Below are 27,828 nucleotides of genomic sequence, written 5' to 3' on the forward strand. Positions count from 1 at the left end.
GCCGCCATCTTGTTTTTGGTTTGAGGGGCTGAACAGACTCCTCCTGCTGTTTCTCACTTGATGTTATAGTGTTCCTGTCCAGTGAGGCTCCGGAGGATTGTGAATAGAAATTACTGTTTATAAACATACAAGTGATTTCAATGAAACCCGCGCAATTCCTGTTCGGGTGGGCATTGTGTATCGGACCGGGATGGAATCGAACCCGCAAAGCTCCAGGAACCGGGAGGCGGAGCAATGGGGACGGGAAAGATACAGAGGGGAAAATTAAAAATGTAGCTGGTGTAAGTATGAAATAAGGTTTAAAATGCGGCAGGTAGGTCGGGCAGTGTGTGAGGGGCGAGGAGCAGAGTCCACGGTTCAGGAGGGAGTCCCTCCTCCCGTCACGTGATCCAGCGTCTGGCGCCCATTTCAAACACAGATCTGCAGCATCTGAGGTTTTCGCTTCCGAGGCCCCGCCCCCGCTCTCACAGTCTCCGGATGGGCGGTGCTTTTCTTCCCGTCCTCTGTTGAAGCGGGTCGTCGGCGGGGAGTGGTGTACCAATCGCTCTTTGCGGGACAAATTAATCAAGTTCTCATCAGTGAGAATTGAGGCCGGTCATTAGGGGTGAACGCGACCAACAATTTCCCATCGGTGAGTACTGAAGCCGATTCGGGTGAGGGGTGTGGTTGAGGGTACCTGATGTCGGGCAGAGAGTCCCGTTAACTTCCTCGAACTGGCGGCCTCGTCCCGCTTCCTGGATCCAACCTGTCGTGGTCGGTCCGGGTTATGGGACCTTCACGCCGGACCGCCTGAGATGAGCCGCCGCTCAGCCCCTGGTGTTCTGGTCCCAGGAGCCGGATGAGGTGGTGATGCCGAGATTAAACACACGCATTAAGATGTACCTGGGGAACTTTAACTCCATCACCCGGCCCGGCAGCGGATCCAGACTTCACCTGGATCGATATTTGTTTTAAATGCTTCCATCACACCGGAAGCGGCCGTTCGGCCCGTTGTGTGCTTGCAGACAGCGAGGGTTAAACAGAGTGATCTCACCCTCGGGACACTGCTCCACGTGTATGAGTAGATGCATCTTTCCCCCGTTCAGACAGAGGTTTATTTGAACACAATACGCGGCGGGGTAAAAGCGGCCATTTCAATTTTAGTTTCACCGTTACAAAATGGCTGCAGTGTTCGTCTTTGTCAAAACGACAGTTGTATCACATGATGAGTTTGCTATTTCCTTTTTCGGTTATTTTCAGTGAGCCACTTCCTCTGTTTCCATGGTAACAGCCTGTCAGAGCTGCAGCGAGTGTTTCACTGGTTCTGTGGTCACGGCCTCTCAGCGCAGAGACAGCGGCCTCAGGGGCAAATGCAACAGAGTGACAGTGGGGGGAAAAGGATGCTGTGAGCATTGACTGTATGGGCTGTGTTACACCAGGGTCAGAATGAACTGACAACTGACACATTGGTTGGGGTGGGGTGGCATTGACAGTCACGGGTGGCAATCAGTTACTATCTGTGCATTAAAATGAAGAGGGAGGAAATACTACAGTTGCAGGAAATTTAAAGTAAGGAGGAGAAAAATACTGGAGACGTTCAGTAGATCTCGGACAGTCTCAGTTCTGGAACTGGGTCTTCCACCATTTCACCTTTCAGAGACGTAGTCTGATGTACTGAATCCCCAGCATTTTCTACTTTGTAATTTTACATTTTGTTCCTGCTACACTGCGGGAAACATGGCAGCCAGCTGTGCTGGGCAAGATCCCTCACAGCAGGAAGATTGTGTGATCAAATGTGCTCGGTTATGCTGCTGGGGTCAGGCTGAAGTGTATCCGCATCCTCTTCACAGACCGTGGAACCAGTCTGAGCCCCGGCCCTGGCAGAGGGTCATTAGGTTCCAGTTCCACCTTAGTCTGTGAATCAGACATGGCAGGAACACCACGGCAAATCGCCGGCACCAAAGCGTCTGTGTATGGGTGATAATATTGGGCTGGTGACTCTGAGGATATGGAACTGGCAGTATGCGGGCTTCAGTCCAGGTTGGTAATTCCACAGCTGGGATCGGAATTTTCTCAGTATGTAGTGAAGCTGAAGTCTCGGGCGGTTGGGCATTAGTCATGGGGAAATCACCCTCTACACTGCCCAATAGGACATCGTATCTGTCAAGTATTTTGGAGATTATTTAAGAGTTCACTAGGGAGTTGGGTGAAGTTGGGCAGTGATGTTGTTTATCTGAACTTTGGTAAAGTCTGTAACAAAATCCCGCGTGGCAGCTGATCGGGGAGGTTCGGTCACGTGGGATTCACGGGGAGCTGGCGAGGAGGATTCACTCCGGGCTCGAGAACAAGAAGCAGAGGGAGATGATTGAAGATGGTTTTAGCGAATGGAGGCCTGTGACGAGTGGGGTGTGTGTGTCAGTGTTGAGACCTCTGTAATTCACTATTCATGCCATTGATTTGTATATGAATGAACATGGCTACACAGAGTATTATGGACAGTTGTGTTCACCCTACTGTAGTAAATATATTTGCAAGCTGGAGAGGGTGCGGAAGGGATTACTGAAGATGTTGCCTGGACTAGAGGGCCGAGTCATAGAAAGCGTTTGGCCGAGCCTGATCTTTATTCCAGAGGAGAATGAGGGTGACATTGTAGGAGCTGATGGAATCAAGTGGGAGTTTAGATAATGTGGATGGTCGTGGTATTCTCCCCAGGGTTCAAGATCCAAAATTGTTTTATGTCACTCCAGTACACAAGTGTGAAGGAGAACGAAATAATTGTTACTCTGGATCCAAAGCAAGACAGAAAAAAAAACGATGGAGACCACAATAATAGACAAAACACGATACATAAAGTATGATCGTTTAAATCTATTGATTGTCTGTCCATAAAGTGAGGTTAAGCACAGGAGTGTCTGGACATATGAGACTGACATTGATTGTCTGTCCATAAAGTGAGGTTAAGCACAGGAGTGTCTGGACATATGAGACTGACATTGATTGTCTGTCCATAAAGTGAGGTTAATCACAGGAGTGTCTGGACATATGAGACTGACATTGATTGTCTGTCCATAAAGTGAGGTTAATCACAGGAGTGTCTGGACATATGAGACTGACATTGATTGTCTGTCCATAAAGTGAGGTTAAGCACAGGAGTGTCTGGACATATGAGACTGACATTGATTGTCTGTCCATAAAGTGAGGTTAAGCACAGGAGTGTCTGGACATATGAGACTGACGTTGATTGTCTGTCCATAAAGTGAGGTTAAGCACAGGAGTGTCTGGACATATGAGACTGACATTGATTGTCTGTCCATAAAGTGAGGTTAAGCACAGGAGTGTCTGGACATATGAGACTGACATTGATTGTCTGTCCATAAAGTGAGGTTAAGCACAGGAGTGTCTGGACATCTGAGACTGACATTGATTGGCTGTCCATAAAGTGACGTTAAGCACAGGAGTGTCTGGACATATGAGACTGACATTGATTCTTCTTCTGCATGTGACTTACGCCTTACATGCCTGGCCGATCATGACTCTCCACATCCAATGATCCCTCACAGCGTCGATGATACCTCGCACACTTAGATCTGTTAATTCTTTCACAGTGTCCATATATTTTCTTCTTTGCCTTCCTCTGTCACGTTTCCCAGGCATACGGCCTTGCAATGTAAGACATTCTATTTCTCCCTTTCTAATGACATGGCCCAGGAATTTAAGTTTCCTCTCATGTAATATTCTCATTAAAGATCTTTTTGTCTGGGCATGTTGGAGTACTGCCTCATTAGTTACCCCATCTCTAGATGATATTTTCAGAATTCTTCTGAGAAACCACATTTCTGTTGCTTCTAAGTTTCGTTGCAGTTCTGATGTTATCGTCCATGTTTCGGAAGCATACAGCAAGATTGACCAGATGTAACATTATAGTAGCCTAAGCCTTGTTGTCACAGAAATGTGTCTGTTGGGAAAAATAGATTTCATTTTTTGGAAGTTGTTTTTGGCAATGGCAATTCTTCTTTTTATTTCTACTTTACTTCCAGTATCTTGTGATATAAAGCTACCATGGTAATTACAGCTGGTCTTTTGTTCAATCTCTTTTGTTACCGATGGACAATTGGCATTTGGGAGAATTCTGCTCTTTTGATGTGACGATATATTTGGATTTTTTTTGACAATTGATGGTCAGAGCAAAATCTGCACTTGTTTGTGCTACTTTGTCTCGGAGGATTTGTAGGCCTTCTGCAGCACTTGCTGTTCGGGTGGTATCATCTGCATATCTCATATTGTTGATGTTAACACCTCCAATTTTTATCCCATTTAGATCTTCTATTTCTTTGAAAATCATTTAAGTATAGATATTAAATAATTTCAGTGAGGCAGCGCATCTCTGCCTAACTCCTGTTTGAATTTTAGTCCAAATGCTTATTAAATCATCAATTTTTACCTCCACCATTTGATTCCAAAATACATTTTGAAGAGATTATTGGTCCGTTCTGTCAATGTTTAGTTTAGTGAGAATTTGAAATAATTTTTCATGTTGATTTTGTCGAATGCTTTAGTGAACTTAATAAATCATAAAAAAGAAATCATTTTGATATTCAGTTGCCCTTTCTGAAAGTATTCGTAGTAAGACAATTGCGTTCCTAGCTCCTCTATTCTAAATAGACCCTTATTGCAGTTTAGAAATTTCTGGCCTTAACTTTTTTAAATTGGACTCAGAACTATTTTCAACAAAATCCTTATTATGTAATTCACAAGACTGATTGTTCTATAATTTTCACAGCCAATAGTTCCAGGAATTTTAGACAGAGTTATAAACACTGATTTCAAGAGATGGTCAGGGAATACACCAGACTCATATATGCCATTAAACACTTCAGAAAGAATGTCTATGCCCAGATTCTCTAGGGCTTGTATCACTTCCATTGATATTTCATCAGGTCCAGTGGCTTTACCATGTTTCATGCTTTTCATTACTTTAGTTATGGCTGCAGGGAGATCAGACCTGGGAAATGAATGTACAAGGGTATACGTGCTATCGTAGGGACAGAAATGTGGGCAGAGGGGGTGGGGTGGCCCTGTTGGTGAGGAATGAGATTCAGTCCTTTGCAAGGGGGGACATAGGGTCAGGAGAAGTAGAGTCTGTGTGGATAGAACTGAGGAACAGTAAGGGCAAAAGGACCCAAATGGGTGTTGTCTACAGGCCACCAAATAGCATGGATATTGGGTGCAAGTTGAATAGGGAGTTAACATTGGCATGTGGCAAAGGTAATGTCGCAGTAGTTATGGGGGATTTCAACATGCAAGTGAACTGGGAGAATCAGGTTGGTGCTGGACCACAGGATAGGGAATTTGTAGATTGCCTACGGGATGCATTCTTGGAACAGCTTGTACGAGAGCCGACCAGGGACAAGACTATTCTGGATTTAGTGTTATGTAATGAACAGGATTTGATAAGCGATCTCGCAGTAAAGGAGCAATTAGGAGGTAGTGATCACAATATGATAAGCTTTTATCTGCAATTTGAGAAGGATCAGGGCAGCTCGGAGGTGTCAGTGTTGCAGATGAACAGGGGAAACTATGGAGCCATGAGGGAGGAGCTGGCCAAAGTTGACTGGAAGGATAGCCTAGCAGAAAAGACAGTGGAACAGCAATGGCATGTATTCTTGGGAATAATGCACAAGGTGCAAAATCAGTTCATCCCCCAGAGAAGGAAGGATTCAAAGTGGGGAAAGGGGCCACAGTGGTTGACAAAGGAAGTCAGAGATTGCATAGCATTAAAAAAAAAGGAAATATGACAGAGCTAAGGTGAGTGGGAGGACAGATGATTGGGAAGTTTTTTAAGGAACAACAGAACTTAACTAAAAAGACAATACGGGGAGAAAAAATGAGGTACGAACGCAAGCTAGCCAGGAATATAAAGGAAGATAGCAAAAGCTTTTTTAGGTATGTGAAGAGAAAGAAGATAGTTAAGAACAATGTTGGGCCCTTGAAGAATGAATTGGGTGAAATTGTTATGGGAAAAAGAGAAATGGCAGAAGAATTTAATGAGTACTTTAGATCTGTTTTCACTAAGGAAGACACAAGCAGTCTCCCAGATGTATGGATGGGCCAAGGACATAGGGCAACAGAGGAAATGAAACAGATTGACATTCGGAAGGAAACGGTGATGAGTAGACTGATGGGACTGAAGGCTGACAAATCCCCAGGTCCAGATGGTCTGCACCCTAGGGTACTAAAGGAGGTGGCCCTGGAAATTGCGGATGCATTGGTAATCATTTTCCAATGTTCCTTAGATTCAGGATCAGTTCCTGAGGGTTGGAGAATGGCTAATGTTATCCCACCTTTTAAGAAAGGAGGGAGGGAGAAAACAGAGAACTATCGACCTGTCAGCCTGACATCGGTGGTGGGAAAGATGCTAGAGTCCATTATTAAGGATGAAATAGTGGCATATCTAGATAGCAGTGATAGGATTGGGCCGAGCCAGCATGGATTTACCAAGGGTAAATCATGTTTGACTAATCTGTTGGAGTTTTTCGAGGATGTAACGAGGAAGTTAGACGGGGGAGATCCAGTGGATGTAGTGTACCTCGATTTCCAGAAGGCATTTGACAAGGTCCCACATAGAAGATTGGTGGGTAAAATCAAAGCTCAGGGCATCGGGGGGAAGGCATTGACATGGATAGAAAACTGGTTGGCAGATCAAAAGCAAATGGTAGCGGTGAATGGGTGTTTCTCGGAATGGCAGGTGGTGACTAGTGGGGTGCCACAGGGCTCGGTATTGGGACCACAGCTGTTTACCATTTACGTTAACGATTTGGATGAAGGCATAGAAAATAACATCAGCAAATTTGCTGATGATACTAAGCTGGTTGGCAGTGTGACATGTGATGAGGATGTTAGGAGAATTCAGGGTGACTTGGATAGGCTGGGTGAGTGGGCAGATACTTGGCAGATGGCGTTTAATGTGAATAAGTGTGAGGTTATCCACTTTGGGAGTAAGAACAGGAAGGCAGATTATTATCTGAACGGTGTAGAGTTGGGTAAGGGAGAAATACAAAGAGATCTCGGAGTCCTTGTTCATCAGTCACTGAAGGTGAATGAGCAAGTGCAGCAGCCAGTGAAGAAGGCTAATAGAATTTTGGCCTTTATTACAAAGGGAATTGAGTACAAGAGCAGGGAAATCCTCTTGCATTTGTACAGAGCCCTGGTGAGACCACACCTGGAGTATTGTGTACAGTTTTTGTCTCCAGGGTTAAGGAAGGACATCCTAGCTGTAGAGGAAGTGCAGCGTAGATTCACGAGGTTAATTCCTGGGATGTCTGGACTGTCTTACGCAGAGAGGTGAGAGAGACTGGGCTTGTACACGCTGGAGTTAAGGAGATTGAGAGGGGATCTGATTGAAACATATAAGATTATTAAGGGATTGGACAAGATAGAGGCAGGAAATATGTTCCAGATGCTGGGAGAGTCCAGTACCAGATGGCATGGTTTGGGAATAAGGGGTAGGTCATTTAGGACAGAGTTAAGGAAAAACTTCTTCTCCCAGAGAGTTGTGGGGGTCTGGAATGCACTGCCTCGGAAGGTAGTGGAGGCCAATTCTCTGGATGCTTTCAAGAAGGAGCTGGATAGGTATCTTATGGATAGGGGAATCAAGGGATATGGGGACAAGGCAGGAACCGGGTATTGATAGTAATTGATCAGCCATGATCTCAAAATGGCGGTGCAGGCTCGAAGGGCCGAATGGTCTACTTCTGCACCTATTGTCTATTGTCTATTGACTATTGTCTATTCTTCAATGGCAATCGGTGTGCTAGAATTAATGTGTTTAATATCTGGGGGTTCCCCTCTAATATCTTCAGAAAAAGCTGCTCTATATACTGAATCCAGCTCTCACATTCTTTATTGATCATTATGCATCCTGTAGAGGAGGTTTCCTTAATCCCAGTAATTTCCTTTTTTTGTGCATATCTTTGCTGTTGTTAATATAGCCTTCAACGTCATTGCATTTTTGATTCAGCCATTCTTCCTTTGCAATATTGCACAACTGTTGGGTCTGTGACATAGATCATATGTCCATAAAGTGACGTTAGGCACAGGAGTGTCTGGACATATGGAGACTGACATTGATTGTCTGTCCATAACGTGACGTTAGGCACAGGAGTGTCTGGACATACGGAGACTGACATTGATTGTCTGTCCATAAAGTGATGTTAGGCACAGGAGTGTCTGGACATATGGAGACTGACATTGATTGTCTGTCCATAAAGTGACGTTAGGCACAGGAGTGTCTGGACATACGGAGATGGACATTGATTGTCTGTCCATAAAGTGACGTTTGGCACAGGAGTGTCTGGACATATGGAGACTGACATTGATTGTCTGTCCATAAAGTGACGTTAGACACAGGAGTGTCTGGACATATGGAGACTGACATTGATTGTCTGTCCATAAAGTGACGTTAGGCACAGGAGTGTCTGGACATATGGAGACTGACATTGATTGTCTGTCCATAAAGTGACGTTAGACACAGGAGTGTCTGGACATATGGAGACTGATATTGATTGTCTGCCCATAGAGTGACGTTAGAGAACGGGTCCCCATTCCATCCCTCACAGGGAACGGCTCTGATTAAATACGCTAAATGTGTTTGCACCAGAAGTAGATCGGGGTTTCAGAATTCAATTCGCATTTGGAAATTCCCCCTGTCTGTCACCTGTCTATCTGCCGGTGTGAGTCAAAGAGAAATTCAAGATGTTGAAGAAAGAACATAACATGGAACAGTACGTCACAGGAACAGGCCTTCCCGCCACAATGGTGTGCCAAACCAGCTGAAAAGAAAATCAACACCCCCCGAAATAAACTAATGACTCCCTCCTACACAAGGTCCATATCCTCTCAATCTTCCTCACACCCATGTGCCTATCTAAACGTCTCTTAAAAAGCCTGCAGTGTATTTGCTTCCACCACCATAACAGACAGGGCAATCCAGGCATCCACATCTGTCTGAGTAATACCTCACATTCCCTTTGCATCTTCTCCCTCACACCTTCATTGCATGTCCTCTAGTATTAGATATTTCTAACCAGCGAAAATATGCTCCCTGGCTACTCTGTCTATGTCTTTCATAATCTTATAAACCTCTGTCAGATCTTCCCTCAGTCCCCACCGTTCCATGGAGAACAACCCAAGATTTTTTACTGAAACCTGAATGATGTTTGAATCCATTCTGACGGAAGGTTCGGAAAATGGAATCGCTAACGATTTCCGTCTCCCCACAGCTGTTCCTTACCTTCTGAGCGTTTCTGGTAATTCCAGTATCACTTTATTACATTCACCCTGGAAAACTTTAAATCTCCTGCGAATCGACCAGAGCAGCAGCGCTCGTTTTGTGAGATTTGATAGAAGAGTAAAGAAACGAGAGCTTTTTCCGGTACATTATCCTGGTACCAATTGTCCTGTTTTCCCCGGAAATGTATTCAGTGCAGTTGTTGCAAACAAGGTTCAAAGAATAATCTGAGGAATGATAAGCATTATAGAAACATAGAAAATAGGCCTAGGAGTAGGCCATTTGGCCCTTCGAGCCTGCACCGCCATTCAGTATGATCATGGCTGATCATCCAACTCAGAACACTGTACCTGTTTTCTCTCCATACCCCCGATCCCTTTAGCCACAAGGGCCACATCTAACTCCCTCTTAAATATAGACAATGAACCGGCCTCAACTGTTTCCTGTGACAGAGAATTCCACAGATTCACCACTCTCTGTGTGAAGAAGTTTTTCCTCATCTCGGTCCTAAAAGGCTTCCCCTTTATCCTTAAACCCCTCGTTCTGGACTTCCCCAACATCGGAAACAATCTTCCTGCATCCAGCCTGTCCAATCCCTTTAGAATTTTATACATTTCAATAAGATCCCCCTCCATCTTCTAAGTTCCAGTGAGTATAAGCCTAGTAGATCCAGTCTTTCTTCATATGAAAGTCCTGTCATCCCAGGAATCAATCTGGTGAACCTTGTCTGTACTCCCTCTATGGCAAGAATGTCTTTCCTCAGATTAGGGGACCAAAACTGCAGACAATACTCTAGGTGCGGTCTCACCAAGGCCTTGTACAACTGCAGTAGAACCTCCCTGCTCCTGTACTCAAATCCTTTTGCTACGAATGCCAACATACCATTTGCCTTTTTCACCGCCTGCTGTACCTGCATGCCCACCTTCAATGAGTGGTGTACAATGACACCCAGGTCTCGTTGCACCTCCCCTTTTACTAATCAGTCATCGTTCAGATAATAATCTGTTTTCCTGTTCTTGCAACCAAAGTGGATAACCTCACATTTATCCACATTAAATTGCATCTGCCATGAATTTGCCCACTCACCTGACCTATCCAAGTCACCCTGCATCCTCTTAGCATCCTCCTCACAGCTAACACCGCCGCCCAGCTTCGTGTCATCCGCAAACTTGGAGATGCCTGCATTTAATTCACTCGTCTAAATCATTAATATATCTTGCAAACAACTGGGGTCTCAGCACTGAGCCTTGCGTTACCCCACTAGTCACTGCCTGCCATGCATGTGGAGCATTTGATGGCCCTGGGCCTGTGTTCAGTGGAGTTCAGGGGGATTGTGATTGGGGTTGGTGGAGGGGGGGATAGTTAGAGTGGGGATGATTATTTACACCAACTGAATAACAAGTCTGGACGCAGTGGGAATGGAAAGAATGTCTTTTTTAAACGGAGCGTCTGGTATCTGAGAGTGCCGCCTCAGAATAAAGAAAGTTCACTTTAAAACTGGGACAACAGCAATTACTTTATCCAAATGTTGGTTGGTCTGTGGAGTTTGAAGCCACAGAGGGTGGTGGAGGCTATCGTGGAGCCATAGAACATTACAGCACAGAAATATGCCTTTTGGTCCTTCTTGGTTGTGCCGAACCATTTTTCTGCCTAGGCCCACTGACCTGCACCTGGACCATATTCCTCCATACACCTCACATCCATGTACCTGTCCAAGTTTTTCTTAAATGTCAAAAGAGAGCCCGCATTCACCACTTCATCTGGCAGCTCACTCTGCACTCCGACCACTCTCTGTGTGAAGAAGCACGCCCCCAATGTTCCCTTTAAACTTCCCCCCTTCACCCTTAACACATGTCCTGTTTCTTTTTTCTCCCCTGGCCTCAGTGGAAAATCGTTGGGTATATTCGTGTGGATTGCTAAATAGGTTGAGTGTTGTAGCAGGGAAGCAAGAATACGGTGTTGGAAACATAATCATCCATGACTGATTCTGGAGAAGACTAGAGTCACCTCATTCTACTTCTATGCATTATGAGTTGTATCTTCTACCATGACTGAATGATGACTTATTTGTATCCTATCACAGGAAAAGAGATCATCTGCAGTTTCTGGAAATCCAAGCAACACACACACAATGCTGGAGGAACTCAGCGTCTATGGAAGAGAGTAGAGTCGACGTACAGATGCCACTTGGCCTGATGAGTTCCTCCAGCACTTTTGTCTGTTCTTTTGCATCTCATGTCAGGTTTTGTAAAGTGTGAGGAGCAGTCACAGATTTCTTCACTCGAATCATTATATATGTGTTCAATATTTAAATTCAATGCTTTATTTTTCTTTGTATTATTAACACGCTTCATTATCTCTCTGGTCAAAGAGATGTGTTGAGAGATTTATTGGAAGGAAAACCCACGACTGGAAGAAATCACAACTGAAGACGAGGGAACAGCAACAAGTGAACAAGTTCGAGAACTGAGTGCACCAACTGGAGAGAACCCGTCTGAATCAGAGTTTCCATTGACTCACTCAGGAGAAAGTTTGGTGAGTCTCATTTACTCAAACGTTAGTCCTTTAAGACATTACATTTATGTACCAAGGAAGGTAGAAAATAGCTGGAGTGAGACTGAATAAGCCAAGAAATACCATTTATGCCTCTATCAGTCCCAGTTGCAATCATTCCAGATCTGCTAATGTGCTGTCAGCATCAGCTCTGTGAAGCCACGCACATTCCCTTACACTGTTTGCCCATTTCAAACTCGTCTCTTCTGACGTTTCCTTGCTTTGTCTGTGTTATGTCACAATTATCTCAAAATATGCTCAGAATTTCCGCCCTTTATAAGGTGCCGCATTTCTTTCCTGCTGTAGTGATTGCAGAATTGTGGAATTACCATGGACTACAGCAACATGTCATTGACTCCTCTGTCTATTGCAAGCTGCAATGATATACTTGCCCTCGAGTATATCGTCGTGCGAGCCTCTGCTAAGAGCAAACACCCCTGAAGCCAAATGTCCCAACACATTTATTTCAATCCTAACTAGCAAATTCCAAATAATAATTTATATTTGCATACCCTGACATCATGAAATACTTTTCTATTAATAAATGGTCAGAACCTACGGATCTGTGATTAAGCAGAATTAGGTTTTACAATGAAGTTATGTTCCCATTTGACACTGTACCAAAGGATTGGGTTAAATCTGTACTTGAGATGAACAAATGTTCTTGCAGCCAGGACTTCAGGAGCTGCCGGGGTCGGTTTAAACTCGGTCGTTGTGGGATGGGAACCAGAGTGTTTGTCAGGTGATAGAAGAGTTGATATAAAGGCAGATGCAAAGTTCACAGAGACTGTGGAACGATTGGATGTGGACAGGGCATCATGTAGTAAGCTGGAAATGTGTTTAATTCAGTACTATAAGTATTAAGAATAAGAGCAACTTAGAACAGGAGGGAAATGGGCCCAACTTAGAAAATTAGGACCATCTCAGTTTAAACTGTGGTCAGCATTGTCTCGATGGGCTGAAGGGTCAGTATCCGTGTTCTGTTGCTCTGTGATTTTATCAGAATGATGCTCCAGGTATCACTGGACGGACATACAGACATGATGTGGGAGTTGATGTTTGGTTCCTAATTTGCAAAGTAATCCTACTCTCTCTGACTCACTGTCTGCTTGTTCTGTGTAGATCAGAGCATCACCAGCTGTCCAGCACCGGGATCAGAGTGTAAACAAGACGACGACAATCAACAACCGTCAGTCAGAATCAGAATGGCTACAGGTATGTTCACCTGGATCTTTATAACTAAACTTCTGTCCTGTTGGTGCACAATAGTTCAGATGAAGAAACTTACTCAGGCGCTAACAGGGCAGAGAAAAAGTTTCATCAAGCAGTGTCATTGATCCCACTGGTAAAGTGCCTTTGTGTAATCGATCGGTCCAACAGTTCCAGCGCAGGGACCTGACACCAGTAATGGTCGAATGACTCCACTCACCAGGCAAAGCTTCACCTGAGTGAAAGGAGCCGGAGACCCTGAATCAGCAGGTTGAGAGTGAAACACGAACAGGAATGTGACAGCGGTGTTGTTTGTTATGTAAAAGTCCATGTTCAGGGTTTGTTGCACATCAGGGCCTGTTTAGAGGTGAAAGACATCTCCAACTTTCATTTACAAAATTCAGAGGCGGAACACAAGAGTATTTCCGGGATTTCAGAGATTGTGCGATAATACATTTCATGTTATGTCAGGGCAGCTCTCAACTCCCCCCTCGCTGCGCAAAGTAGATGAGGGGAGTTTTCCGAACTCTGCTTTCTGTAGCCGAGCCGAGAACATTGCCAGCCTTGGAAATGGCTGCGGATCAGGAGACACTTCATTTGTGGTCTGCATCGGTCTGTCACTGTCTGGTATGGAGGGGCTACTGCACAGGACCGAGAGAAGCTGCCGGAAGTTGTAAATATTCAGGGAGCGGTGTCTCAGAAAGTCAGTGTCCATTATTAAGGACGTCCAGCACCTAGGGCACGCCCTTTTCTCACTGTTACCATCAGGGAGTAGGTACAGGAGCCTGAAGGCACACACTCAGCGATTCAGGAACAGATTCGTCCTCTCTGCCATCCCATTCCTAAATGGACATTGAATCTTTGGACACTACCTAACTTTGTTCAAAATATACAGTCTTTCTGTTTTTGCACATTTTTAAAAAATCTATTCAATATACGTAATTGGTTTACTTGTTTACTTATTTTTAATTTTATTCATTCTTATTTTTCTCTGCTAGATTACCTATTGCATTGAACTGCTGCTGCTAAGTTAACAAATTTCACGTCACATGCCGGTGATAATAAACCTGATTCTGATTCTGTTTTACGCGTGGAAGTTTACCCTTCAAGCTCCCGTGTTCCGGGGCAAACTGTCCCAACCGAAACAGATAACAAACAACCCCACCCGGTAACGTACTTGTGAATCTCCCCGACACTCTTTCCAGCTGAATCACATCCATCCTGTAGATTGTTAGCAACTGCATCCTTAGCAAATGCAAAGCTCTCTCAGCGAGACTTTGTTTAGCTACTGGAACTGCACGCAAGACTCTCCCTTTGCCAATGACTTGTATAGTTGCTACGTGACAATTATTATCCAGGAGACGGGATGGGACACAGGGGACCAGGCATCATGGGCTTCAAGGTATGTTCAATCTGTAACCCAAGGGGCTGGACGTTGTCCATCTCAAGGCAGTGGTCACTCTTTAACCCAGGGGACAAGACAGTGTGTGACAAAGCAACCGGAGAACGTTTGATCTGGAGGATCGGACCACGAGTAATCCAGTGGCTTGTCTGTGAGTGACACAGGTTACTGGACAGTTTGTGATCCAGGGAGATTTATGTCTGTATGTCCCGGTATCACCTAATGCCTTTCCATTAATAACCGCTGGTTATTGGTGTGTTCAGCTAATGCGTAGTCGGTGATCAGTATTACTGCGTCCATCCAGTTCTTTTTCTGGGAGTCGATGTGTCCACTCACTGGCTTATCGGGATGGTCACCTGGCAGGAAGTGTGGTTCACATTCACCAGCACAGTCCCACTCCAAATCCGGTCAGCCGGAGTCCCGGCTCCATTGCAAACACCCATTGAGAATCCGTGTTCGAGTATAAATCACTCTAAACCTGCAATTCATTATTTACTGCAGGAGGGAAATTAAATCGGGTACAGAAAGTACTCAAGAGGCTTTTACCAGGCAGCTCATTGGGGGAAGATGATCGGGACACGGGAAGCAAGGTTCCAAAGCAGGGTCAGATTGAGAGCAATGTCCCAATGGAATGCGGTCCGGCCGCAGAGGAGGAGGAGCAAATTCAGCTCAGAGACAGTGACGTCAGAGACACCGAGCAGGACCCTGGACCCAGCACAAGTGAGGCGACTTACTGTCAGCCCAGAGACAGTGACGTCAGAGACACTGAGCAGGACCCTGGAACCGGCACAAGTGAGGCGACTGCTTGTCAGCCCAGAGACAGTGACTTCAGAGACACTGAGCAGGACCCTGGAACCGGCACAAGTGAGGCGACTTCCTGTCAGCCCAGAGACAGTGACGTCAGAGAGACTGAGCAGGACCCTGGAACCGGCACAAGTGAGGCGACTGCCTGTCAGCCCAGAGACAGTGACGGTGGGAGAGACAGGTTTCTGGTGAATGGGTTCCTTCTGGGAACGTCTAGCACAGCGCATTGATGGGTCGGTTTTTTAAGGCCAGTGTTGGAGATTAGGGCAAAATGCTTGTTTCCAGCTGAAAGCAGGTAAACACTGAGGTTCAAGACATGACTGGTTTGCTGAGTTTGGTGAAGCAGTGGAGACAAGCGATATTTGAGTTTGTGACTACATTCTCATTTTATATTCACAGAGACAGAGTTTACAATCTCCGACCTCCTGGCAGAGGGTGGCGAGTATCGACTGTACCAACTAACAAAGTTCTACAGGGACAGACTCAAACATGCAATTGAAGAAAAAGTTGAAAGACTCGGTTGGATGTTGACAAAGCAGGGACATTTCAGCAGAGAAGAAAATGAGGTGAGTGTATTTAGTGCATTGTCACTGAACTGCTGGTATCAGAGGGAAGACTGATCGATATTAATCTCCTGCACTTTCTAGGAGTTCTACATGGCATTAAAGACTTTGATCTCTGACTTGTCTTCAGTAGATCTGGTTTCAGCTGTTCAGGTGGGGAGCACTGGGAACTGCAGGTTCAGAGTCACCTTCTCCTCTCACACCTGCTGTATTTATCAGTGTACCGGACCTCAGTCAGACCTTTGTCTTCAGTAGATCTGTTTCAGCTGTTCAGGTGGGGAGCACTGGGAACTGCAGGTTCAGAGTCACCTTCTCCTCTCACACCTGCTGTATTTATCAGTGTACCGGACCTCAGTAAGACCTTTGTCTTCAGTAGATCTGTTTCAGCTGTTCAGGTGGGGAGCACTGGGAACTGCAGGTTCAGAGTCACCTTCTCCTCTCACACCTGCTGTATTTATCAGTGTACCGGACCTCAGTCAGAACTTTGTCTTCAGTAGATCTGTTTCAGATGTTCAGGTGGGGAGCACTGGGAACTGCAGGTTCAGAGTCACCTTCTCCTCTCACACCTGCTGTATTTATCAGTGTATCGGACCTCAGTCAGACCTTTGTCTTCAGTAGATCCGTTTCGGCTGTTCAGGTGGGGAGCACTGGGAACTGCAGGTTCAGAGTCACCTTCTCCTCTCACACCTGCTGTATTCATCACTGTACCGGAACTCAGTCAGACCTTTGTCTTCAGTAGATCTATTTCAGCTGTTCAGGTGTGGAGCACTGGGAACTGCAGGTTCAACGTCACCTTCTCCTCTCACACCTGCTGTATTTATCACTGTACCGGACCTCAGTCAGACCTTTGACAAGGTTCCGCATGGAAGGTTAGTTTGGAAGGCTCAATCGTTAGGTATTAATATTGAAGTGGTAAAATAGATTCGACAGTGGCTGGATGGGAGATGCCAGAGTGTAGTGGTGGATAACTGTCTGTTAGGTTGGAGGCCGGTGACTAGTGGTGTGCCTCAGGGATCTGTACTGGGTCCAATGTAGTTTGTCATATACATTAATGATTTGGATGATGGGGTGGTAAATTGGATTAGTAAGTATGCAGAGGATACTAAGATAGGTGGCCTTGTGGATAATGAAGTAGGTTTTCAAATCTTTCAGAGAGATTTAGGACAGTTAGAAGAGTGGGCTGAAAGATGGCAGATGGAGTTTAATGCTGATAAGTGTGAGGTGCTATATTTTTTGTAGGACTAATCCAAATAGGACATACATGGTAAATGGTAGAGCATTGAGGAATGCAGTAGAACAGAGTGATCTAGGAATAATGGTGCATAGTTCCCTGAAGGTGGAATCTCATGTGGATAGGGTGGTGAAGAAAGCTTTTGGTATGCTGGCCTTTATAAATCAGAGCATTGAGTACAGGAGTTGGGAAGTAATGTTAAAATTGTACAAGGGATTGGTAGTCCAAATTTGGAGTATTGCGTACAGTGCTGGTCACCGAATTATAGGAAGAATGTCAACAAAATATAGAGAGTACAGAGGAGATTTACTAGAATGTTACCTGACTCTCAGCACCGAAGTACAGAGAAAGGTTGAACAAGTTAAGTGTTTATTCTTTAGAGAGTAAAAGTTTGAGGGGGGAACTTGATAGAGACATTTAAAATTATGAGCGGGATAGATAGAGTTGACGAGGATAGGCTTTTTTCCATTGAGAGTAGGGGAGATTCAAACAAGAGGACATGAGTTGAGAGTTGGGGGCAAAAGTTTAGGGGTAACACGAGGGTGAACTTCTTTCCGCAGAGAGTGGTAACTGTGTGGAATGAGCTTACAGTAGAAGTGGCAAAGGCAGGTTAAATATTGTCATTTTAAAAAATGGATATGTATATGGACAGGAAGCGAATGGAGGGTTATGGGCTGAGTGCAGGTAGGTGGGATTAGGTGAGAGTAAGCGCTCGGCACGGACGGTGTTACTGTGCTGTAATAGTCATATCGTTGTATGACATAAGTGCAAGAGCTGCATATCTGGACTGTTGAACAGGCATTCTGTCTAAAATTAATGTTGCATCTTATCAGGACCGTCGGTCAAATTCACCTCAGCTCATTAATCCAGGATGAATATTAAACTGTGAGATTCGCCATGTCTGTCCATCTAATCCACAATAAATTAATTGTTTGCTTTTCTAGAAAGTCACTGAACTGACAGAGAAGGGAAACCGGACAGAGAGTTCCAGACTCTTCCTCAGTTTGGTGAATGGCAAAGGCTCCCGGGCCCGGAGGGCGATGTGGGAATCCTTTGTGATGTGGAGGACTGAGTTACCGAAGTTGGACAGGATACTGAGGGAAATACAGGAGCTCGGTATGTTAAAAACACGCACTGAACACAAAGGCACATTAAATAGTTGTAATTATTTTAGTTCTGTTTTCATGAACTCTTTTTTTTTATTTGAACAGGTCCTGACCCAGAGGAATACATAAACATCGCACAAGGGTTGTCTGAGTTACCCACTGAACTGACAGGTGAGTGATGAAATGCTCAGTTCACACCGCAACTCAAATGTTAGACTGTGACTTGGCAGAATCAGGGAACGAAAATCCACCATCAATCATTCGCCGATCTCTGGTTTCAGGTTACAATTCAGATCATCTCTCGTTGCAGCCTGAACATTGTAAAGTGTATTTTTCCAGCTGTTCCAGCTGTTAATGTATTAATCCAGCCCTTGTGTCTCTGAACCCTCCACTCCGGGTCCTAACGCTCTGGAAATCCCCACACACCCCAGACAGGCTCCTGACACACTGTATGACCCAGTCCAGGTGACCTTTCTCTCTTCAGACCTTTCAGATTCCGAAGCAGCTTCTCCTTCGTAATAGCAGCTGCACTCAATTCTGTCCGCTGATGCTCTTTACAATTTGGAATTCTGCTAGTGACTTCCACAGAGTATGTCTGACATTTCCTTTTTCACCCGTTACTAAATCTACAACTTCATTTTCCAGCGGTCCGATATCAACCCTCTACTTTTTTTACTCTTTATATATCTGGAAAAGGAGAAAAATCACTTTGTTATCCTCTCTTATGTTATTGACCATACCCTCGCATTTCCTGCACATTCACGTATCTCTTGGAGCATCTATGACATAGCTGCCTCCAACACGACCCAGGCTGTAAATTTCAGGCACACACCACCCTGTGAAAAAACCGCCCACATGTACTCTAAATTTACCCCATTTCACCTTTACCAAATGCCCTCTGGTATGACTCATCAATCCTAGGTTGAAAGCAAAATACAGGCTCTCTACCCAAAATCTTATCTCTCAATCTTATAAACATCAGGCAGATCTCTATTCTAACTCCAGAATAAACAATCCAAGTTTCTCAAACCTCTACTTGCCTCACATGCCACCGAATCCAAGCAACATCCTGGTGAACCTGTTCTGCACCCTCTCCAATCATCCCCAGTGCTGGACAAGCAGAAGTGAACACAATACTCTAGATGCTCCCTAAAACCATAAGACTTAGGAAGATAATTAAGCCATTCAGCTCAGTGAATTTGCTCCGCAATTCCTCTCAACCCCATTATCCTGCCTTCTCTAAATGCTGACGCTCTTCCGAATCAGGAACATCTCTGAGTAAAGAAACCTCCATTTCCCGCATGTTCTGTTCCTGTTTTGACACCATTGGTGTTTGCAGTGGACACCTGTGACTCCCCAGTGTGTAGCTTTGCCAAAATGCACAGTGTCCTGCTCTCCATATTTCCACACCAGGTCAGCAATAACATCGTCTGTTAATGATGCAAACAATGCTTTAAATATAGTGAAATGTTGTAACGGGAGTGCAGTCAGGATTGCAATAGGATAGATAGATAGATAGATAGATAGATAGATACTTTATTCATCCCCATGGGGAAATTCAACATTTTTTCCAATGTCCCATACACTTGTTGTAGCAAAAACTCATTACATACAATACTTAACTCAGTAATAATATGATATGCATCTAAATCACTAACTCAAAAAGCATTAATAATAGCTTTAAAAAAAGTTCTTAAGTCCTGGCAGTTGAATTGTAAAGCCTAATGGCATTGGGGAGTATTGACCTCTTCATCCTGTCTGAGGAGCATTGCATCGACAGTAACCTGTCGCTGAAACTGCTTCTCTGTCTCTGGATGGTGCTATGTAGAGGATGTTCAGGGTTTTCCATAATTGACCGTAGCCTACTCAGCGCCCTTCGCTCAGCTACCGATGTTAAACTCTCCAGTACTTTGCCCACGACAGAGCCCGCCTTCCTTATCAGCTTATTAAGACGTGAGGCGTCCTTCTTCTTAATGCTTCCTCCCCAACACGCCACCACAAAGAAGAGGGCGCTCTCAACAACTGACCTATAGAACATCTTCAGCATCTCACTGCAGACATTGAATGACGCCAACCTTCTAAGGAAGTACAGTCGACTCTGTGCCTTCCTGCACAAGGCATCTGTGTTGGCAGTCCAGTCTAGCTTCTCGTCCAACTGTACTCCCAGATACTTGTAGGTCTTAACCTGCTCCACACATTCTCCATTAATGATCACTGGCTCCATATGAGGCCTAGATCTCCTAAAGTCCACCACCATCTCCTTGGTCTTGGTGACATTGAGACGCAGGTAGTTTGAGTTGCACCATATCACAAAGTCCTGTATCAGTTTCCTATACTCCTCCTCCTGTCCATTCCTGACACACCCCACTATGGCCGTGTCATCAGCGAACTTCTGCACATGGCAGGACTCCGAGTTATATTGGAAGTCAGATGTGTACAGGGTGAACAGGACCGGAGAGAGTACGGTTCCCTGTGGCCCTCCTGTGCTGCTGACCACTGTGTCAGACCTACAGTCTCCCAACCGCACATACTGAGGTCTATCTGTCAAGTAGTCCACTATCCAATCCACCATGTGAGAGTCTACTCCCATCTCCGTTAGTTTGTGCTTTAAGATCTTGGGCTGGATGGTGTTAAAGGCACTAGAGAAGTCAAGGAATGTAATCCTCACAGCACAACTGACCCCATCTAGGTGAGAGAGTGATTTGTGCAGCAAATACGTGATAGCATCCTCCACTCCCACCTTCTCCTTATACGCAAACTGAAGCGGATCCCGGGCGTGCCTGGTTTGTGGCCTCAGATTCTGTATTATCAGCCGCTCCATGGTCTTCATCACGTGCGACGTCAAGGCAACAGGTCTGAAGTCATTCAACTCCTTTGGTTGTGGTTTCTTCGGTACCGGGACAATACAAGATGTTTTCCACTGTCTGGGTACTCTTCTCTGATCTAGACTCATGTTGAAGATGCGCTGTTCACCTTCATCAGGAGTTAGTGTCAGAATATGAGGATTGGACATTTTTCTGAGACAATCATCGCTGTTAGTTCCGGTGTCTGTGAACAGAATTTTACTTTCTGTCCTAATATCCATGGAAGCATTGAATTAATTCATGTAATCTCAAACACTGAATATTGGAATGTAATTATAAAGTTCTTTGTCAGTTGAGCTAGTTAACATTTTGAATATGTTTTTGTTCCCATGAAGATGTTCAACAGAAACACAAGGAGACTCTGCGGGCACAAACTGAAACACTGAGAGTGAACACGATCCTGATGACGGAGAAGATGAAGGTTTTCCAGCTGGATGATCGGTACACAAAGCTCACGGTCATTTCTACTCTTCGACATCGGAGACTGGTGGAACACGAGCTGCTGGCAAGAGGCAGAGACCACGAGGAGTATAGAGAGAAACATCTCCGTGGAGCGCTGGAAAAAATACAGACTGCTCAGTTATTCCATAGCAGTTTTTCCCGGAGTAAATCCAAATCTGGGAGTTCTGCAGCAGTAGCCGGAGTGCCAGGAATCGGGAAAACAACAATGGTACAAAAGATTGTTTATGACTGGGCCGCGGGGAAAATATTCCAACAATTCCAGTTTGTCTTCAGTTTCAAATTCCGGGATTTAAACTCTATTAACTGCAGAATAAACCTGAGGGAACTGATTCTGGATCAGTATCCTTACTTTGGGAATATCCTGAGAGAGGTCTGGAAGAACCCAGAGGGATTGCTGTTTATATTCGATGGTTTGGATGAATTCAAGCACAGAATCGATTTTGCGGACAGTCGGAGAGATACAGAACCCAAGCACCAGTGCTCAGATCCCGAGTGGTGGTGTGAAGTGTCTGACATAGTGTACAGTTTAATCCAGGGCAAGCTGCTCCCAGGGTGTTCAGTGCTGGTGACCACCCGCCCCACTGTGTTACATTTCTTGGAAAAAGCGAAGGTCGGTGTCTGGGCTGAAATCCTGGGATTTGTTGGTGAGGAACGGAAGGAATATTTCATCAGGCATTTTGAAGATCAGACGGTGGCAGCAGCTGTTTTCAAACACGTGCAGGAGAACGAGATCCTGTACACCATGAGCTACAACCCTTCCTACTGCTGGATCCTCGCTCTGGCACTGGGCCCCTTCTTCACACAAAGAGTCAGGGACCCGCAGAGAGTTCCCAAGACCATCACTCAACTGTACTCCTACTATATTTACAATATCCTGAAAAATCACTGCCGTGAGATTGAGAGCCCCCGTGATGTGTTACACAGGGTTGGTCAGATGGCCTACAGAGGAGTGTCCGAGAAGAAGATTGTGTTTACAGATGGAGATTTGATCAATTACAATCTGCAGCCTTCCCAGTTCCTGTCCGGGTTCCTGCTGGAGCTTTTGGAGAGAGAGGATTCTGCCCGGAGCGTGGTGTACACATTCCCACACCTCACCATCCAAGAGTTTGTAGCTGCAGTCGCACAATTCCTGACTGTACATCCCGAGGATATCCTGAAATTCCTCACTGAAGCCCACAAGACGGAAGATGGACGATTTGAGGTATTTCTCCGTTTCGTTGCTGGTCTCTCCAACCCAATGACAGCTCGGGGACTGGAGGAGTTTCTCGGTCCATTTCCTCATCAAACAACCTGCGGGGTGATTGACTGGGTGAAGGAGGAGGTTAAACGCCAGAGTGGAAACACGAGGAGTGAAGATAGTAAAAGGAGCCTCCTGAACACATTGCACTACCTGTTTGAGTCTCAGAATCGTGATCTGGCTCAGGCCGCACTGGGGTCTATGAAAACACTTTCATTACGTGAATTGCCACTGACCCCTATTGACTGCGCGGTACTGTCTCATGTCATCGGACTCTCTGATACAATAAAAGAGCTCGACCTGTGGAACTGCCACATCCAATGTGAAGGACTCCAGCGGCTGGGACCCGGGCTGCACAAGTGCCAGGAGTTGAAGTAACTTGTTTCATCTCTCACTCTGAACTGTGAAACTGTTCCCTTGTGCTGTTTCAAAGTAAACGGATTTGGGTAAAACTGCAGTAAATCAGATTGAGATGAATTGTGACAAATGCCACCTCTCTTCTTCCTGTGCGATCACTCTTCCCCATCCCCCCTCTTCCTGTGGGATCTCTCTTCCCCATCCCACGTTTTCCTGTGGGATTTCTCTTACCCATTACCCTTCCTCTTGTTAAATTTCACTTCCACACCCCCGTACCTGCTGTGGGATCACTCATCCCCATCCCCCTTGTTCCTGTGCGATATATCTTCCCAAATCCACTTCCTCCTGTGTGAATTATCTTCCCCATTCCCCTTCCTCTTGTGGGATCCCTTTTCCCCATCCCCCTTCCTCCTGAGGGATCTCTCTTCCCCATCACCTTTCCTCCTGTGGGATCTCTTTTCCCCATTGCCTTCCTCCTGTGGGATCTCTTTTCTCCATCCCCCTTCCTCATGTGGGATCTCTCTACCCCATCCCCCTTTCTCGTGTCGGATCTCTTTTCCCCATTCCCTTCCTCCTGTGGGATCTCTTTTCCCCATCCCCCTTCCTCCTGAGGGATCTCTCTTCCCCATCACCCTTCCTCCCGTGGATCTCTCTTCCCTATGCCCCTTCTTCCTCTGCGATATATCTTCCCATATCCACTTTCTCCTTTGTGATTTCTCTTCCCCATTCCCCTTCCTCCTGTAGGATCTCACACGCCATTCCCCTTCCTCCTATGGGATCCCGCTTCCTCATCCCCTTCCTCCTGCGGGATCTCTCTACCCCATCCCCATTTCTCCTGTGGGATCTCTCTTCCCCACCCGCCTTTCCCCTGTGGGATCTCTGTTCCGCATCCCCCTTCTTCCTGCGGGATCTCTCTACCCCGTCCCCCTTTCTCCTGTGGGATCTCCCTTCCTCATCCGCCGTCCTCCTGTGGGATCTCTCTTCCCTAACCCCCTTCCTTCTGTGGGATCTCACTTCCCCATCCCTCTTCTTCCTGTGCGATATATCTTCCTAAATCCACTTCCTCCTGTTGGATCTCTCTTCCCCATCCCCATTCCTCCTATGGGATCTCTCTTCCCCATTCCACTTCCTCCTATAGGATCTCACTTCTCCATCCCTCTTTCTCCTGTGGGATCTCTTTTCCCCATTCCTCTTCCTCCTGTGGGATCTCTCTCCCCCATCCCCTTCCTCCTGTGGGATCTCTCTTCCACATCTTCCTCCTGTGGGATCCCTTTTCCCCACCCCCTTCCTCCTTTGGGATCACTTTTCCCCATTCCCTTCCTCCTGTGGGATCTCTTGTCACCATCCGCATTTCTCCTGTGGGATCTCTTTCCCCCATTCCTTTCCACTTGTGTCTTTCCACCCGTTCACTCAGGAGGGGTCTCTTCCTCCATCTCCCATCGTCATTTCCCGATTCAAAAAGCTTCCTCACTGCGGGACTATATCCCCTTCAACCCTGCCCCTTCTGACACTCTGTGATCAGTAACACTTTTCTAGCCAATGGTGAATGAGACGGAATATGTGGAGTTCACAGGGTCACAGCAACAGACTAAATTACTGACATTGGGTGAATACCCTGGAGCTGGGCAGTGAGGGACATTGACAGTGATGCGAAATCCAATCGGTGATTTACTGAAGGGTTTAATGTTTCCTGAAATATCCGCGTGAGAGAAATCCCCTCAGACCCAGACCCACGGTTTGAATCACTTTGTTCATCAAATTGTCTGTTTGTGTTTAGACTTGGTTTCAATGACCTGGGAGATTCAGGAGTGAAACTGGTGTCTATGGCTCTGGGAAACCCCGAGTGTAAAATACAGAAACTGTGGTAAGTACCAGACCTTGGGAGATTGTGTTTACAGTCACTGGGTGTCTGACACTGAACATTAATGTTATCAATAATTGTGTTACTGATAAACACTGGGAATCTGTACCGTCTCCTGTCTCTCTGTGTCCTTGACCCTCACTCTCTCTCACCTCCAGGCTGAGGGATGTCGGTCTCACAGATTCTGGGGCCGAGGATCTCGCCTCCGCTCTCAGTACAAACCCATCACTGACAGAGCTGGACCTGAGTAATAATACACTGGGAGATTCAGGGGTGAAACTGGTGTTTTCGGCTCTGGGGAACACGGAGTGTAAAGTACAGAAACTGGAGTAAGTACCAGACTGTGGGAGGTTGTGTTTACAGTCACTGGGTGTCTGACACTGAACATTATTGTGATCAGTAGCTGTGTTACTGATAAACACTGGGGATTTGTACCGTCTCCTGTCTCTCTGTATCCTTCACCCTCACTCTCTCTCATCTCCAGGCTGAACCGGGTCGGTCTCACAGATTCTGGGGCCGAGAATCTCGCCTCCTCTCTCAGTACAAACCCAACACTGACGGAGCTGGACCTGAGTAATAATAAACTGGGAGATTCAGGAGTGAAACTGGTGTCTGAGGCTCTGAAGGCTCTGAGGAACCCGGAGTGTAAAATACAGAAACTGCGGTAAGTACCAGACTGTGGGAGATTGTGTTTACAGTCACTGGGTGTCTGACACTGAACATTAATGTGATCAATAATTGTGTTATTGATAAACACTGGGGATCTGTACCGTCTCCTGTCTCTCTGTGTCCTTCACCCTCTCTCTCTCTCATCTCCAGGCTGAACGATGTCGGTCTCACAGATTCTGGGACCGACGATCTCGCCTCCGCTCTCAGTACAAACCCATCACTTACGGGGCTGGATCTGGGATTAAACTCGCTGACAGACCGATCTGTCCCCGCTCTCCGCCGCCTCATACTGACCTGCCCGAATCTGAATTGGATCGAGTGAGTGTTTGTGTTAATGTTCAATGTGATAAAATGTCAGCGGATCCGCGGGATTTCTGGTGATAATTGTCTGTGAGTGTTGTTGAAGCATTAACCCCAGTCCCCTGTTACTGACACTGTTGTGTAATGTTTATTCCATCTTCATTCTCCCATCTGTTTCAGGCTGGACGGGAATCGGTTCAGTCAGACCGGGGAGAAGGATCTGAGATCTCTGCGGGAAGTCAGACGCGGACTGACAGTGATCGTGTGAACATCTGAATGTGTCAACATCCCCGCCCGCGGGATGGAGCCGATTCCCTGCTCTCCCCTTTAACTCCCTCCCCCCTTTAACTCCCCCCTACCCTTTAAATCCCGCCCTTACCTTTAATGGCCACGCGCCGGGGGGACTTCGCAACGGTTTTAACGGAACTGGCTCCGGGATCGAGCTCGGTGATATCGGAAGAGTTCCCGCAGTGACGTATTTCCGCCTGTTGTCCAGCGGCGCAGCTTCCGCCGGATGTGCGGGTTCGAGACTCTCCCGCGTGACACCCCGGGGCATTACACAGACAGGAGGAGCCCGGGGGGCCGCGGCTCAGTCTGGGACACCGGTGTCCCGGGGTGTGATTATCCAGGGATAGAATCCTTTTGCTCCCTTTGCAGAGGACGGTGCATTCGGCAGTCTGGCCGATATAATGATGTTCAACAGAGAAATATTTCGGCAGTGACCCTGGATATGCAGCGATCCCGGACACGGCCCTGAAGTGTGATTTTATAAGTATCGCTTACGCGATGCAGAATGACGGTGAGGAACGGGACCGATTAATCTACCTGTCACGCGATGTCACCGGTCAGTTAATTCTGCGTGACTGTGAGTGAGTCCGGGAACAGTTTGGCGACCCACTTTCTGCGCAGGCGCGCTGGCTCACAAATCGCCAGCGCAAAGGAGCACCTCTGACGTCATTTCCGCCCGGACAGGGCGGGAACCAGGGATTAAAATCCAGCGCCGCGAAGTTTGAATAAACTAGTCTGGAACAGACTTACCGACTGCGTGCCGTTGTCTCTCGCTCTGTATGTAGTACATCGCTACAACAGCTAATTTATTCCCGCAAGTCAGCAGCTCACATACTGTTTAATTTCCATTTATCATGATGAAATCAATAAACCGCTGTAACTTCCTGCCTTGGTGTCGGACTTGAGTTTGTTTGAGGTTTCCGCTGCCCCCCGCACCCTGTGCACTGTAACAGTGGGTCGGAGCTCCTCACACTGACACAGTCGCGTCTCAGCTCCAGGCTGAGGGAGGTCGGTCTGGCAGTGTCTGGGTGCCCAGGATCTCGTCTCAAATTAACCCCCTTCCTGGCTAACCGTCCCCCTCCTGTACCCCGCAGACAGTTAATATCGGCTCGAATATCAGACGTGAGTCACTGAGGTCCCGAGTACGAGACGGATGGAGGATGGAATACCGGAGTGAAACACAGAGTGAAGCCCACTCCACACCATCCCATCACAAACTCCCGGGGTCAGACACAGAGTGAATCTCCCTCCACACCGTCCCATCACACACTCCCGGGATCAGACACAGAGTCAATCTCCCTCCACATCGTCCCATCACCCACTCCCGGGATCAGACACAGAGTGAATCTCCCTCCACACCGTCCCATCACACACTCCCGGGCTCAGACACAGAGTGAATCTCCCTCCACACCGACCCATCACACACTCCCGGAGACAGAAACAGAGTGAATTTCCCTCCACACCGTCCCATCACACACTCCCGGAGTCAGACACAGAGTGAATCTCCCTCCGCACCGTCCCATCACACACTCCCGGGGTCAGACACAGAGTGAATCTCCCTCCGCACCGTCCCATCACACACTCACGGGGTCAGACACAGAGTAAATCTCTCTCCACACCGTCCCATGAATCTCCCTCCACACCGTCCCATCACACA

The 27,828-nt window shown here is 46.4% G+C and overlaps 1 protein-coding gene across 2 annotated transcripts; it reads left to right on the forward strand.

Annotated features, from left to right (window-relative positions):
- The first annotated feature begins 514 nt into the window (after positions 1-514).
- On the forward strand, positions 515-27,022 carry LOC140720701 (NACHT, LRR and PYD domains-containing protein 3-like). 2 transcript variants are annotated; one of them, XM_073035528.1, is made up of 12 exons: positions 515-631; positions 11,637-11,800; positions 12,941-13,033; positions 15,633-15,799; positions 17,972-18,143; positions 18,239-18,304; positions 21,333-23,070; positions 24,831-24,917; positions 25,073-25,243; positions 25,399-25,578; positions 25,734-25,901; positions 26,064-27,022. In XM_073035528.1, exons 3-12 carry the CDS (start codon positions 13,024-13,026, stop codon positions 26,149-26,151), a joined length of 2,847 nt encoding a protein of 948 aa, XP_072891629.1. In that variant the 5' UTR covers positions 515-631; positions 11,637-11,800; positions 12,941-13,023; the 3' UTR covers positions 26,152-27,022. The 2 variants fall into 2 exon arrangements, with proteins under 2 accessions (XP_072891629.1, XP_072891630.1); XM_073035529.1 differs by having other exon boundaries at positions 12,946-13,033.
- The last annotated feature ends 806 nt before the right edge of the window (positions 27,023-27,828 follow it).

The sequence above is a fragment of the Hemitrygon akajei genome, unplaced genomic scaffold (genome assembly GCF_048418815.1).
Source record: "Hemitrygon akajei unplaced genomic scaffold, sHemAka1.3 Scf000046, whole genome shotgun sequence".
NCBI classification, from domain to species: Eukaryota; Metazoa; Chordata; class Chondrichthyes; order Myliobatiformes; family Dasyatidae; genus Hemitrygon; species Hemitrygon akajei.